This window comes from Martes martes, assembly GCF_963455335.1.
Source record: "Martes martes genome assembly, chromosome: X".
In the NCBI taxonomy this organism is placed as follows: domain Eukaryota; kingdom Metazoa; phylum Chordata; class Mammalia; order Carnivora; family Mustelidae; genus Martes; species Martes martes.
The window spans coordinates 95,464,289-95,480,799 of NC_137897.1; the positions used below are offsets into that span (position 1 = coordinate 95,464,289).

The window sequence follows — 16,511 nt, forward strand, 5'->3', positions numbered from 1 at the left end:
AAGGACAAAAGACCAGCGGTGTCCTTTTCTTACTTACCATCGAGTTAGAGTGTTTTTAGAATCCATTGAATGCTACTACTTTTCTGACCAAAGCATTGACAGATTAATTGGTTGTAGTGATCTAAGAGTTTATATTTCCACCAAAAAGGTATAGTAAGTGGCAAATGACTAATGGAAATACTGTCTCTAAAAGTCCATTTTTTTTTCCAGAGGGCTGACATAGCTGTTGCTCCACTCACTATAACCTTGGTCCGTGAAGAAGTCATAGATTTCTCAAAGCCGTTTATGAGCCTGGGCATCTCCATCATGATAAAGAAGCCTCAGAAGTCAAAACCAGGCGTATTCTCATTTCTGGATCCCTTGGCTTATGAAATCTGGATGTGCATCGTCTTTGCTTACATTGGAGTCAGCGTAGTTCTTTTCCTAGTCAGCAGATTCAGCCCCTATGAATGGCACTTGGAAGATAACAATGAAGAACCTCGTGATCCGCAAAGCCCTCCTGACCCTCCAAACGAATTTGGAATATTTAACAGTCTTTGGTTTTCCTTGGGTGCCTTTATGCAGCAAGGATGTGATATTTCTCCAAGGTTTGTTTCCATGTCATACCCAATGCCTCCTTGCATTCTGTGGCCATGACCCATTCATGTACATCTGGTATTCACCCATCTCAAGTCCAGATTTCTTTCACTTAACATTCCATCCAATGACAGATATATCATCAAGCCATTTTGTTTGCTTGCGTCCATAAAGTGAGTGTGTTATTGGTGGTGTTCTGAATGTCCTTCATGCATTTCTATGGTATTGTATATTTATATATATTTCAGCAAATATTTAGACTCTGGATAAAGGCAACACTATCAGCTAATATTAATATTATTCAGATAAGACTAATACTAAATCTTGATCAGATCAATCAGGTATGGTTTCCTCCTTAAGTGAGCTAAAACATTTTCTCATTTGTCTAGAGATGGGATCCAGAAAAAATTTGAAAGAATATAGAACTCTTCTTAAAAACCCTCCCACTTTCCCCTTTCAGTGTCCTACCTTTTTCATTTCACTCTTAGACTGGCTTAAACTATTCATTGTAACATCTCGCCCAAGTTTTATAACTAAAGCTATAAAAGTACTGAAAGTATAAAAGTATAAAGGTACTAAAATGAAAACATAAGAGTCAAAAAAAGGAGAACTTAAGGGGAAGTCTCTATGATCTTGGATTGGACAAAGAGGTTTCAAAACATAAAAAAGAACAATCCATTTTTTAAAAAATTGACAAACTGGACTTCATTAAAATTCAAAACTTTCACATTTCAAAAGACCTCATTAAGAAAATGAAAAGATGGGGCGCCTGGGTGGCTCAGTGGGTTAAAGCCGCTGCCTTCAGCTCAGGTCATGATCCCAGCGTCCTGGGATCGAGCCCCGCATCGGGCTCTCTGCTCAGCAGGGAGCCTGCTTCCTCCCTTCTCTCTCTGCCTGCTTCTCTGCCTACTTGTGATCTGTTTGTCAAATTAAAAAAAAAAAAATCTTCAAAAAAAAAAAAGAAAATGAAAAGACAAGCCACAGACTGACAGAAAATATTAGCAAACCATACCTCTGATAAAGGATTTATATCCAGAATATATAAGGATTTCTTGCAACTCAATATAAAGAAGACAACCCAATTTTTAAGATGGACAAAATATTTGAATAGACCTTTCCCCAAAGATATACAAATGGCTAATAATCACATGTAAAGATGCTCAACATCATTAGTCATTAGGGAAAATCAAATTAAAATCACAATGACATGGGTGCCTGGGTGGCTCAGTCAGTTAAGCATAGAGCCCCACATCGGGCTCCCTGCTCAGCAGGAAGCCTGCCTCTCTCTCTCTCCCACTCCCCCTGCTTGTATTCCCTCTCTCACTCTCTCTCTCTGTCAAATAGATAAATAAAATCTTTAAAAATTAAAATTAAATTTAAATTTAATTAATTTAATTAATTTAAAATTAAATTAAAATTAAAAAAGAAAACCTATATCCACACAAAGACTTATAAATTTTCATAGGGGCTTTATAAAAACCAAAAAGTGGAAACAACCCACATGTCCATCAACAAGTGAATGGATGAACACAATGTGGCATATCCATCCAGTGGAATACTATTCGGCAATTAAAAAGAACAAGCTACTGATATGCTATGACATGGATGCACTTTGAAAACATAATGCTGCATGAAAGAAAACAGACACAAAAGACCACGTATTATATGATTCTATTTATTGAATTCTATTTATTGAATGTCCTTTATTGCATTGATCCATTTGTCCAGGATAGGCAAATCCATAGAGACAGAAAGTCTCTAGGGACTTAGAGGGAGTAGAACGAAGCTAAGAAGGATGAGGATTAGACTGAGGAAGGCGAGGCTGAACACAGCAAGTACAAGGGGCAAATTCAGTTTTTATTTGAAATTTTGATATTTGTTCATCATGGGATTTTTAAATTAAACTTGATTTTTAAAAAAAATATTGCACTATAATGTTCTTTACCTTGATTCATGAGATTTTGGTACCACTCTAAATTTTGTGCGTGGCGTAAATGCCTCATTGATCTCACCCTTGTCCTGACCATGTCAGGATTAAGCACAAATGAGCATGAAGGAACTTTTCAGGGTGAGGGAAGCGTTCCAAAACTAGATTGTGTCAATAGCCGCACAACTCTTAAGTTGACTAAAATTATTCATTGTACACTTAGGCTGGTGAATTTGATGAGATGCAAATTTTATCTCAGCAAAGCTATTGAAAATATTGAATGTGAATGTCCTAGATCTCACCCACTTAGTTTAAGTGGTAATTCACCTAAACAAAACATTGTTGAATTTGTAATCATAAAATATTGCAAGCAAATGTGGTATCTTTAAAATCATGGGGAGAAAGTGGGCTTTTTTCTAAAATAAAAAGTTGTAGTTTTGGTAAAACTGAACATTAATCCAAACACTGACTAGAGTCTATTATACAAACATACGGGGATTTTCATTTAGACTATAAGGACCCAGAAGTTCACCTACTATGGTTTTACAACATACTTCATTTTAAGATTATCCACCTGGAGCACAAAACATTTCAAACGAAGTTTTGCAGCATAACTCACAGGTAACCATCTTCAAATTTCTAATGTAATGTGTATGTGACAACCCTCCTTTGTCTAAGTCATACCTTTTGCCACTCTCAATCTGCTTGGTTAGATACTCCAAATGATTTCACTCCCTTTTCCTTTTGTGCTTATAATGTGTGTCATTTTGTGATACTCTCTGGGAGTTCATTTATTTTGCTAGTTTCTTTTCTAATTTTTTTTTAAATGTTCACTTGGAGACTAGGGTTTCTGAACGATCCCTAATTGGGTGATTTTTAACATGGCTGGTAATCTGTGTTGAGGCAATGCTAAACAGTCATTAAGGCTAGAGATTTTATTGGTTTCTGTAAGTAAATTTTCAAAACTAAATTTGTGATATCCCCACCAGAGTGCTGCATACTACTCTGTGTACTCAAACTTCAAAACAATCTGTTTTTAGAAGTATTTATGCATATTGCTTCATTTAGTACTAACATAAAGATGATGACCTGAAAATGACAAGCTGGATAGATTCTTTCTGGTAGCAGAATTTAAGCTGTGGCTCTTCTGTGGCACTGAAATATATCAAATCCTTTTTTCCCCCCAAGATGCACATTTCATTATGCTTCACTAGATGTTGTCATATAGAGCAATGGCTTTCAAACTTTCTGACCATGTCCCTCAGTATGAAATACATTTTCCATCATGACTGTGTGTGTGTGTGTGTGTGTGTGTGTGTACACACATATATATACATGTATACATGTATATCACCAAACATTACCCTTACAGCATGCCATGCTGTTTTAAATGCTGGTTGCAGCTCAACCCAGCAGTAGGACACACAGGCTGTGGAATAACACTGGTCTAGAGTAACAAATATTCTCTTTTTTGTGCTTTTGAGTAATAAATTATTACTCTGTATATTTTCTACCAAATGGGTGATCCCTCTTTCAATATCATCTTTTGTGTCCTTCAAAGGAAATTATATCTTTAAGCCTCTTGATAAAATTTTATACCTTGTAGCCTACTTATTTCTCCTTATCTTGAGAGCTGTATTAGTTATATATTTGTGCTCAATTATATAACAGAAAATTCCACTGAAATGTGCTTTTCTATGAAGAGATCTCAAAATTCCTGTTAATGACATAGTTGTGCTCTAAGATCATGGTCGCCTTAATGGCAAATGCCAGTGTTCTATTTTATTTCTGTTTAATGGCCACACTTAGAATGCAGACTCTCCAGAAAGCCCCTAATGTGAACATGCATTGTACACTCTGACTTTTCCCAAAATTGAAGCAATCCAAGGAATTATAAGAGACCACATTTTAAAGTAGAACTATCGACTATCACAGCAGGAGGAGATGTCAGATAAATTAACCCAACTGCTTCTGTTTCCTGAGGGCAGAGTGACAACAGCCTTCACTGAGCTCCCAACACGTATGGGCACTTTTCCTGCATTATCCTATGGATTTTAATCCTCAAAACACTGCTGCCTTGTACTTCTTTTTAAGCTGAAGAAGGTGACACCCAGAGTAAATAATTGGCCCTGTCACACAGCTAATGGCAGAGTCAGTATTCAAACTTAACTCCAACTCCACACCCTATGCTGTTCCATTTTATGCTGCTTTTTTCACAACATAGACAAAAGAACTGTACACAGGGAGATACTGTGGTAGAGGTCAGGGTCATAGGGATTTTAAAAGCCAGCAGTACAACTGTTCCACACTGTACCACACACTGCCTCCACTACCAACCTGAAGGTGCATTGCTTATTTCATTCTTTCCTCATGTGTCCAGTCTCCCAACCTCCAATGAAACTCTGCCTCCACCCGGGTTGTTAAAGGAAGGTTTGGGCAGTGAGCGCTTAAAATGCTGCTGGGCGTGTGTTCACTCAGAGTGGGAAATCAGCAATGAGACAGCATGAGTAACACCAAACATCATTGCATTTCCATCAAATAAAGGTATTGACAGAGGCTTGGAAGCTTAAAGAGCCTGTGTCAATATTAGGTTCGATATTTTCAACTACTCCAATTGTTCAGAGCGAACAATTCGGCTAGAGGCTGAATCACCTTTAGAGAGGCTAATCAATGTGATCAGCTTAGGTTATACCCACATACAAACTGATTTGTTTGGGGCAGTTGGGAGAATAAAGTATGAGAAGATGCCACTCAACCCTCTTCCCCAGGAGAGGTATGGTGAGATTGACAGTGGGTGTAGCCAGATGGAGGTTGTGCGTAGGGGTTAAGTACTCGGGTGCTGGAGTTAGTCTCACTGAATTCACAATCTGCTTAGGAGTTGTGTAACTGCTTAGGAGGGCACGTTACTAAATCTAGCTAAGCCTCAGTTCCTAATCCATAAAATGTAAAGCATAGTACGGGGCATATAGTAAGTTCTTGGTAAAGGGTAGCTATCTTCCTTATTAAACTAGCTGCTTTTCACCACCCAAACTTCACAACTACTAACAGTTAATATTGTACTTGCATGTTAGTCCCATAAACTCCTTAGGAATTCAGTTGAAATTATAGGCAGTGCCACATAGCTGATTTCTGATGAGAAATAACCAACAACTTGCCCTCTTGAATCCATATAGTGCCCTCCTTAAGGATTACACCTCGTGCAAATGTTTTGATTGTATGTTCTATAATGACTTACTGATATTGACAGAATGTTACAGTTTTTTTAGATATGTCATTTATTTCCTTTGTAAAACTTGGATAGAACCTTGCTGAGCCATCCAAAGTCCGAGTCGTTCCAGACAAATGCTCCCCCTGCTGACTTTCTTTGAAGCTGCAGGGCCATCCAAGGGCTAGCCAAATTGAAGATGGGAGGACTGGGGGAATTCTAGCAGAGAAACTGGAGGGATCAAGCTAACGTGAATCTGATTACTGTGTGCATATTATTCCAAAGGCATTACTCTTCTCTAATTCCACAAATATCAGATACTGTCCAGGTTAGGTGACACACAGATCCTTTTGTCAGATGGAGAATACGCCCCAAATAATAGAAGACACGAAGGGTATGAAATGAACGGGACCAAAAAAAACAGGATTTGGAGGCTCCATTTTAAGCAAAAGCCTTTTCTTTGCTGATGTCTGACCAGAGTCTCATCCTACTGCAAATTCTCTTCAAAGTAGTAGTGATGTGCGGATCAATTAGTGGTGTAATAGCAGGATTTTTATTGCAACAATTTTATGACTTTTTCTGGCTGAAAGCCATAGTTCTCGGTCTTCAGGAGATGGTTTTTTATTCCCATCAGAAAATACTGTATGAGCCAAAGATTGATTCTACACATTTTTTAAAATGTGTCATAGAATGGGCATTGAATAGAGTGTAGAAAAGATACATATTTTGGAAGAAAGAATGGCGGGGGTGGGGGGGAGGGGGTAGAAAGAGCATGATGAAGAGTTTGTGCACAGGAGAAGTGGTTACAGTTTCAGCTCTTGATCTTGCGAAGCTAGTAAAGTGCAGATTTCAAAATTTACTCACAAGCTGAAGGTTACAGCACATAGCTCACTTTTATTATCATTTCAGGGGTCATAAAATACATTTTATTATTAACTTGGAAACTCTACTTCCGTATGATTACAGATAATGAGAGCATTGTATATTATTTTGTGGTGTTTTTATGTCTGTTTTTCTCTTGTTGCTAATCTACTTTCATTCACTTCCTTTCATATTTCTTCAAAAGGTATGCTATGTTCCTTATAATGCATTTTTATAAATACTAAATGTGCAGAATTTTATAGCCATTTCATTCTGCCAACCTCAAAATCTGTCTTGTGCAACAAAACTATTTGAAATGAATGTTAAACATTTTGAAGCACATTAATGGAGGGAAAGAAACTGGGAAATGACAGATCTTTTTAACTCAACTATAAAGTCTTGTCTTGTTTTAATAGATCCTCTTAAAAATGTCATGGGGCTGACCCATCAGTCACTTCTTATATAGCCTCCGTGTGAAATGTGGGTTATTAAATGGCTATAGTTTTCATTAATGAGAAAAGGGAAATGTAAAAATTCTTACAGAACTCTTCCTGTGAGTTCTGCTGTACCTTTTCTCAGTGAAAGGATTTAGGCATTCATGCCATGAAGGAAAAAAAGTAGAAATTCCTCCAAGACTCTTGTCAAAGCTACTGCTGCCTTGAAGGGAGAATGTTGAATGCAAGCTTGTGCGTTTCACACGGATTCCAAGGAAGCTCCTTTTCCATCTCTGCTGAGGCTTGTGGATACTATTATACCCTTTCTCTGTGAATATTCACCAAAATTTTCCAAGCGCATAGGAATATCATCATATTAAGCACGTAGTTGCCTGAGTCAATAGCCATGTATACAAGAGGCCACAAAAATGACCACTTTGCATTTAGGTTTATTTTCAGTTATGTCAACAACCAATCTCAGCTAAGTCCTACAGAGCAACCACATGATTATCTGGGTCACCTATTATGGTGGCCAAAATAACCAGATTAGCAGATTAGCGGGCTTGATTTTATATCATACAGAAACAATCCATTAGCCTCGATAGAATGGCACAAGTGCAATTTCCATAAATTACTGTATTTTTCTCCCTGTCTCAAGTAGACAATGCATAAACTATGATTGGTATTCACAGCAGCTTAATACACCCCTTTCCATACCAAACCATGATTCTGGGAATACGCCAAAATCAGTTCTCCCCTTGGTCTCAGGAAAACCCCATCATTCCAAATAAAGATGGCATTCCCAGTTCCATTCCAAATGAATAGCAGATAATAAACAATAATTAGCCAAACATGTTTGCTTTTCCTTCAATTCTCAGTTACTGTCAGAAAATTGCACCTGCTATAATGTATACACCATTCTGGATTTTCTTAGACAAACTATGACTATTTTGTAGCACAAAAATATGGACATTTCTTTACATTTGTGTAAGTATAGGTTATTTATTCCTATTTCCCCTCTCTGTGCCTCAGTTTCTTTATCTGTAAAATGCTTCTGTTTTGTAATCTGTAAAAATAGTACCTAACCATAGAGAGGAAGGATTGAAAGAGTTGATCCATGTCAACCTAAAGCAATCAGAACAATCTCGAAGGGCTCGGTAAGGGTTAGCTATTATTGTTATCATTTTTATTACTCTATTACTACAGATGCTACTACTTTGAAACATTAATCTTTTATAGAGTAAAATTATTTCCAGAGTCAGATCAGTCGAGGATAACTTAAATATCTATGGCAACAATGAAGAAAGACTATAAACGTCCAAATTCATAACTGAAATATCATGTAAACATGTAGCATTTAGAAGTGTAACACATTCTTTCTGCCTCATTCCAATGTTTTTACCTCTTCTGATTAAAAGGGACATGTTCCCAGAGGACATACTGAGAGAATATAACTCTTAGAAGAATCCGTTGCAAAGCAGATTTTCACATCTGAAAGGCAAAAAAGTGTGTTCAAAAATAAAGAAGGAAGGGTGGTTTTAAGCATCCAGGAACCAATAGGAATGGTAGACTTTAAAAAAAATAACGTAGTTTTGTTTTAGTTCACCAACAATGAACACCATTTATCAAAACACCTGCCGAAACAATTCGACCAGAATGTAAAGTCAAAAACAACTGGTTTTTCCAGAGGCTACTACAAGTTTATCTTGGGACACGGGAATTTAAATTTGCTTCAAAGTGGTCAAATGCAAGTACTAAGAGAGAAGAGCTTGATTTGCCGGCTTTCAGCCCAGAACTGCCCTCTTCCCACAGAGCCTGGCGCATAGAGCCTGGCAATGTGCCAGGCTCCTACGCCTATTTTTCCCTTTATGACAGGAGTGGGTTCTTTTCCTGTGAGCTTTTCTGGGCATGGGAGAGAAGAGCCTAATCAGGATGGAGCTCTGCCACACAAAGAACTAGCCTAGAGATAATGTGGCGATGTTTTATAAAACCTAGGGACCAGATTTTCATTTCTGCAGCCAGAGCCAGCCTTCAGCAACACTCTGAAGGAGACGAAGCTGCCTCCTTCTGAGCTGCAGCCCATCCCAGAGCATCTGGGGCCTTCACTGCTCCCTGACTTTCCACAGACCCTCTCCCTGGGCAGCATTCCCGGTGCAAGGCCATCACTCCCAATCCCGGCTGCACCAGCACTTTATACAAATGCTGCTGCTTCAGCCTAACTCCCCTGCCCCCAGAGTCTGACTTAATAGGTCTGGGGTGGAGCGGAGGCACTTTTTTGTGTGTTGTCGTGTTTTGTTTTCTTTTATCTCAAGCTTCCTAGATGATACTGATGTGCCGGCAGAGTTGAGAATCACTGATGGAGAAGAACAAGACTCCTCAGCTTGGTTTGCAGATCACTGCAATCACCAGTGATGCATCCTAAGCTCAGGTTCTTGAGCACTGAATCTGAACAGCCCATGTAGTGTCAAAGGCATAGCTACTTTTAAGAACAAAATTTTCCTTTATGACTACTTACCCATCTTCTGTCCCATTCTCTACTAACTGCATTGACTCATCCAAGATCATGTGCTAATAGGTCCTATTGAAGTTACTGGTTAACCTTTTGACCAAGTCTCCTAAAGAAAACACAGAGGGTGATTCCAATCCGAAGAATTTCTATGGCAGGCTGGGGAGGTTTTGTTTGATTATTTGGGGGTTGAGGAGTAGGCAGGGGTGGAAACAAACCTTTTAGTGCCTGGCAAATTCTATTATACAGGTAGTTCCCTACTTCACTTGAGGCCTGTCCTGTGTGCTAAGGCTTAGTTTGTGAAAGGGGAGAGTTTTGATCTCTGGAGCTAAGCTCCTGAGCCCCATTAGTCATTTTTATCAAGATCCTAATAAATAAGGCACCTGGGTGGCTCAGTTTAAATGTCTGCCTTCAGCTCAGGTCACGATCCTGGGGTGCCAGGATCAAGTCCCATGTTTTGCTCCCTGCTCAACAGGGAGCCTGCTTCTTCCTCTCCGTCTGCTCCCCCTGCTTGTGCTCTCTCGCTCTCTCTCTCTCAGATAAATAAATAAAATCTTTCTTTAAAATCCTAATAAATATTATCTCCTGGCTCCTTGCATCATGGGTGACCAACTCCATAAAATGGCAATATTTTTATTTATTAAATATTATAATATTTAATTAAATATACTAAATTTATTTTTATTAAATTTACTAAACGCAGAGTGAAGAGTACCCCTCCACCGACCCATTTCTCTTCAAATATGTGAGGTTTTTAGACTCTGTGTTTCTCCCATGACATCAGCTTATATCAGTGGTTCTCAGCCTCGGCTATACCCTGTAATCACCTGGTAAGCTTTAAAAAAATGTATGTCAGGGTCCCACTTCCCAGGCTCTGACTTAACTGGTGTTGGGTAGGCCTGAGCATGAGATTTTTTTTCTTTTTTTTTACAAAGATCCTGGATGATCCTACCATGCAGGCTGAGAACCGCTGGCCTTAAAGGAGGTAGGAGCAGGCTTCCACAGTTGTGTCCAGCAGAGTTCACACAGGAAGAGAATCTGATAAGTATAGTTCTTAAGTGCAAGCAGGAGCTGGTAAAAAGAAGACGTTTTCCCTAGGATTAAAAAAAATCCTGCTTTGCAAGCCATATAGGCCCAAAGAGCATTATGCATGTACAATCATCATCTGTCGTCATGACATGGGATGTTGTGAACGTGTTACTTTCGTTTGGTGTTTTAATTCCCTGACATCATCTACTTCAACTATACCGAAACTACTTCTCTTTCCAGAAATAAAGATAAGGATTTTTTTAAACTGAAATCTGGCCCCTCTGGGTCTGGATTGGTCTTTGTTTTGTCTCGTAGATCACTGTCCGGGCGCATTGTCGGAGGGGTTTGGTGGTTCTTCACCCTGATCATAATTTCTTCCTATACTGCCAATCTTGCTGCTTTTCTGACTGTGGAGAGGATGGTTTCTCCTATAGAGAGTGCTGAAGACTTAGCTAAGCAGACTGAAATTGCATATGGAACCCTGGACTCCGGTTCAACAAAAGAATTTTTCCGAGTAAGTGCTTTGCGTGAATTGTACCGGCTGCTTTTTATTTTATCATCTTCCCACAAAGGCAAATTCATGGGGCTTTTAAGGGAGGGAGGGGAAAGTGTGGGGATGTTATAAAAGCAGAGTGTCTTAAATACAGCATGGCTTGGTTGGTGACCCAATTCATTGTGGGTGAAAACCAAGACTTGTGTGCAGCATAACAAGTGGTGTATCAAGAGCACAAGGCTCAAACTCCCGGGTTTGAATTCCACCCCGGCCACACAGCGATTGTTTGTTCTTGGGAAAGTCATTTCACTGCTGTCAGCCTTCGTCCTCTTGCTTGAGAAATGAGGGGATTGAACTAAATAATATGCGTTCTCCTTTCTAGCTTTTACAAAATCGGTGATTTTATGTCTCAGCAGTTCATGGAAGGTAGGTGTGTGACTGTCTAAGACTCTGAGGAGTGACAGACTATCAAATTGCATACTTTATTTTAGACAGTGGTTTCCTATTGAAATGCTCTATGCTTGTTTCAAGGATTCCTATCCGTGCTGATAATTCAATTTTCAGGGAAGCTGGTAATTGCTTTAATTTCTTCAGTACACTTATTCCATGTCCACCACCCCATCATCAGCCAGATTTTTGTAGGGAAACAGCAAGGTGCTCACAAGCAAAAGTTAGTAAAGCTGCATAAACACTGCCAAGAGGAAAGATAAAAGGAGATCAAAACAGATGAGCTCAAAATAATATAGAAAGAAATATTATAGAAATATAGAAATATTATAGGAAGAAAATAAGATGGACAAGGCACTTTTTTAAAAAGATTTTATTTTATTTATCTGACAGACAGAGATCACAAGTAGGCAGAGAGGCAAGCAGAGAGAGAGGGAAGCAGGCTCCCCGCTGAGCAGAGAGCCCGACACGGGGCTCGATCCCAGGACCCTGGGACCATGACCTGAGCTGAAGGCAGAGGCTTTAACCCACTGAGCCACCCAGGCCCCCAGACAAGGCACTTTTACATAAACTATCAAGATCTTTGTTCTATACCAACTGAACTATAAGAAAGGCCACCAGTGGAGTGTTTAAGAACTCAAATGTTGCTTCAGTTGCCCCAAGTAGGAAAGTATGGTGATTAGAAAACTGGTCCATTCTATACATCACCTCTGCCTGCTACTGTTGCCAATAAAACTGCTTGTACCAATGATCCAGAAGCCACTTATGTAGTAGGTAAATGGGAAACTTTTAGTCTCTCCAACCAATAATCAAGTTATTGGATGGCAGGTCTAATTACTGACCTTTCCTCAAAGTCCAGGGTAAATGTTGGTTCAAAACCAGCTTATTTTAAGAAATCAGTAGAAAATAGATTTCTGCATGTATTATCATGAGATTTGTCCAATTGTTTCCTGGGAAACCAGGAGTACATTTCTTAAAATTATAGCAATTAACTAAGAACTGTTTTCATTCCCTAAAAAAGAAAGCATTAGTTTTGGGACCCTTTCAAGAATTCTCATTGGCTCTGGATATCCAGTTCTCACTTCTACCACTGTTTACCAAGCAGATCAAAACTCCCAACCAGAGGGAGGGGCCCAGTACTGGAGCCATCAGTGAAGACCTTCTGGAACTAAGCTGGCCTTGACCCTCACCACTATGGCAGTCCCAGAAACTTGTCTCAGAATAATCCCTTGCCTGCATAAAACCATTCACATGTTACATGGCAGCAAGCCAGGGATTTCCATCTGAGTAGTCAGCACGTAATCAGCTCTGTGGAAAGCTGGTTTGGTATCAACCTTCAACAGCATGCCAGTCGGCATCAAGTTGCTGTATGAGGTAATTGATCACTTAAGCTTCCAAGGCACCAGACTTGGACACTCTGATAAGAGATATGTATTCCATTGGAAAGCATTTTGCCTTCAAAAACGATTAGAAATTAGGAAGGTGTTCGTTAAATAGTAATCAATAGATGGCATCAATTCCCATTAAGCTTTCAAAGGCCATTCATCCATACTGCCATCAAAGGACCTTCTCTGGGAAGATTGATTAGCACAAAGGCTGGAAAACATGACGAAATATTCATTGTCCCCACGCCCAGACCCCAACCCCATGCATTTCGTGTCTTGCTCAAAAACCAGGAAAGTGTCTGCTAATCCATTCAATGATGGTTTCATTAAAACACATCATATTACCAGAGCTAATTTGAATCAACATCCAATTCTGAGCAAAGCTATTGCCACATTCTAATTGGTTTGTGGTTTCTAATGCTCACCAATTCCTAGTGACCTTTACAGCCAATGAGTAATTCGTATGGAAATGAAGCTGTTATGAAAATCTGATTAGAGAAGGAACTGGATATTTCTAGGTATAAGAAAATGCAAATCATTTTCTAATTCCCATGCACCACTTTTCTTTTTCCCCAAGTGGTTGCTGGTGACAGCGTTAGAATTCTGTGGGGAAGTTCTTTCAGGCAGTACACAAAGGTTGATGATCTAAGAGTGAAACTGAGCAATCTAGAAAAATCAACTTTTTCAGCCTGCTTGTATTGAAAATGTCACATAGACCTAACAAATGGTAAGGTTGGTATTCATATATTGGGGGGGGTGCCAACCAATTGGTCTTGAAGCCATCTGTCCTCTCCATGTTCTCCACTCCACTCTCCTTGAACCACATCAATTAGAAAAGACATCCAGCCAGAACACATCATCTCTCACTCAGGGACTTCACTGAACTAACATGTCACCACTCTCCCCACCCCGCAATGATGTCAAGGTAGTTTTAAGAATAGTCACTCCACCACACACAGAAAAAAGTGAGGACCTCCGATGGCATACCTTCTGAACTTTAGAGAATAAAACGAGATCACATGCAACATTTACAAACATAACATGAGCTCATTTCTTCCTATTCTCATTGCATACTAAAACCACAGGGACCAAATAGTAATACCATAAAACAGCCTGGGGCCAGCCCTCTAGTTCTTTCACTAAAAGAGAAAAATAAATAAAATACAATTCCTTTCTAATTGCCCTGCAGACATTTTTACTAGTCCTGGATAAGGCTGCCATTAAAATGATGGTATTTTAAAATGATTCCTTTGTTTCTCTCATTTTCCAGCTATCCTTAGCTCTTATCTGACAATCACGTAAAGTCATAGGCACAGAGGGACCTGTTCCATCAGGAAAGACAGGGGGACACTGAGCAAAATGCATGCAGCTGGAAGAGACTTCTGAAATATTACCATCAGCTCTCTTGACTTGCAAACTGATTTCCTTAGACAGCAGCTCCAAAATGAAATGTCCCAACCACAGTGGAGGTACCCATGCTAAAAAACCAGTCGACAGCTTTATTGTCATTGCCCAGAGAAATGCCACTATGATTTCAAAAGCTGCACCAAAATGATCATTCTCCACTAGGTTTTGGAAATTTAACCTGATACAGATTCATGTTTAAAAAGTAGCACCGGGAGAAAAAGCAATTCCAACGTTCTCTCTGCCTTCAGACCCCTAGCAATATTCCAAGATGACTATGATGCTTGATTTCTTTTCCAGGGACTTGACCAAATTCCCACTGAAGGCAGTTCAGGGGATCAAAGGAGGTTGTTTTCTTAAATGAAATGTTTGATATGAATTTAAACCCCTTTAAGAAATTAAACATAAAAGAAGAGGAGTGGAGAGAAAATGAGTTGCTCTAGGGCCCTGGGCAGTACAGAGGAATTGTACTTCATCTGTAGACCACCAAGGGGACTATTCTGTCTTCTGACTTGCAGACATTGTATGCCATGTGTGGCACAGCTGAGTTACTAATGGAAATTGTTTTGTTTGAACACAGGATTCTTTGACTAATTGTTGTCATTGGTCATTTAAAATTTTTTTAATTCAGGCTGTAAATGAAGAGCCCTCCAAACTGATTTGAAAAGCAGTGCCTACTAATAGTATTTAGATTCTGCTTACACATTCAGAATCTTTCTCTCTCACACACACAGGCATTTTCAGTTGGAGTCCACATGTCAACATTTCTCGGCTATCTATTATAGGGCTTTTGAGGTATATGGGGAAAGGGGAAGAGTCTCCTCAAAGATGCAACTCTGCTGAATATGTCGACCTTTTGACATGATCAAGAAAACTAACCATGAATTTTTATGCTTTGCTACAACTGAACTATGTACACAACAGACCACCCTGACCCCATAACCCATCTCCTAGCCTTAGGAAACAGATCAAAATATAAAATCCTTTTGTTAAAAATTTTCTCACCAAGTACTATGATGAATTTGCAATCTTGAAAGACAATATACTTGGACAACTGCAACCAGATTTAATTGGTTTTGAAGACACATATGATGTGACCGAATGTTTGAGGACACAGCCAAACCACACCCTAGGGAACACGTAATAACAACCACTAGAGATGAATTGACATTGAGGGATGTCAGGTCAGAGATATCTGTGGTACATATCACCAGACAGTTTTTCAAAGGAAAAATTTGTTCTTTAATTTTGACATGGCTGGATGCCACCTTATCAAAAAACAGTCTTATTTTCCTATGCCATATGATATATTACACAACAAGACTGCTAGACCTCAGAGGTCAAGACTGGAGGTAGAGCTCCAAGCACAAGGTGAGGATCCTGAGACCTGCCCACATAGGCCTCTGGAAGAAGGAAATGTACAACCAGATGGCTGCTGGCTTTTCCCCGCTCTCTGCAGCCAGGGATCTGTCGTTCCATAGGTCTTCTTTGTACGCAAGTCTTGACCTGGGTGAAGAGGACACTCTCCAAGGGAGTGGAGGTTGGTTGACCTGACAACTGCCCACAACTGACAACACATTTAATATCAGTCTCCAAGAGAAAGGAGACAGTGTAGCAATGAAGACAGGCTAATAATAATGTCCTAGATTCTACTACGTATTCTTCACTCTTCCAATAATAACTCTTTTTTTTGAGCGCATTCCATGTGCCAAGTTCCAGGCTAAGCACTGAGGCCCCATCTCTGTACACAAAATTAAATTTCTGCCTGTCTTTTGCCAAATCACATGAAAACACCTCAACAGGGTTTTCTACCATATTTGAAGGTTATTTTGGGGGAGAGGCTGACTTGAAACATTGGCATGTCAGGAAACTAGATGATCACATCTCCAGGGCAGCTGATAGTGCTTATTTTTATGCGGCTCCTTCTCCGCACCTGCCAATCTGTGGGTACACCCCATGGTGAATAACAGTAGGGTTAATAATTCTCCACAACCCCAACATGAAGGTCAGGGTAGGTAATGAATAAAACAGAAATGGCCTCTACCCTCTGGGAGCTCACAATCTAGTTTCCAACACATATACATATGCATTACCACATTCGATGCCCTCGGCAACCCCGCAATGCAACCAGAACAGGTATGATTGCCCCTACTTCAGGGAGGAAGCACATGGAACAAAATGACGTTGTGGCTTTCCGAATGTCACTCAGCTTCATGGGGGAGAGCTAGAACTCAGTCCAGATTG

General features: G+C 39.6%; 1 protein-coding gene across 1 annotated transcript in view; it reads left to right on the forward strand.

The window, feature by feature from the left end:
* Window positions 1-16,511, forward strand: part of GRIA3 (glutamate ionotropic receptor AMPA type subunit 3) — a gene marked incomplete at its 3' end in the record, with an annotated part of 287,070 nt that overhangs the window by 225,638 nt on the left and 44,921 nt on the right. Inside the window, exons 11-12 of the mRNA XM_080795778.1 lie at window positions 211-587; window positions 10,854-11,052. Of these exons, the coding sequence (XP_080651904.1) occupies window positions 211-587; window positions 10,854-11,052 (576 nt within the window). The remainder of the gene's footprint in view (window positions 1-210; window positions 588-10,853; window positions 11,053-16,511) is intronic.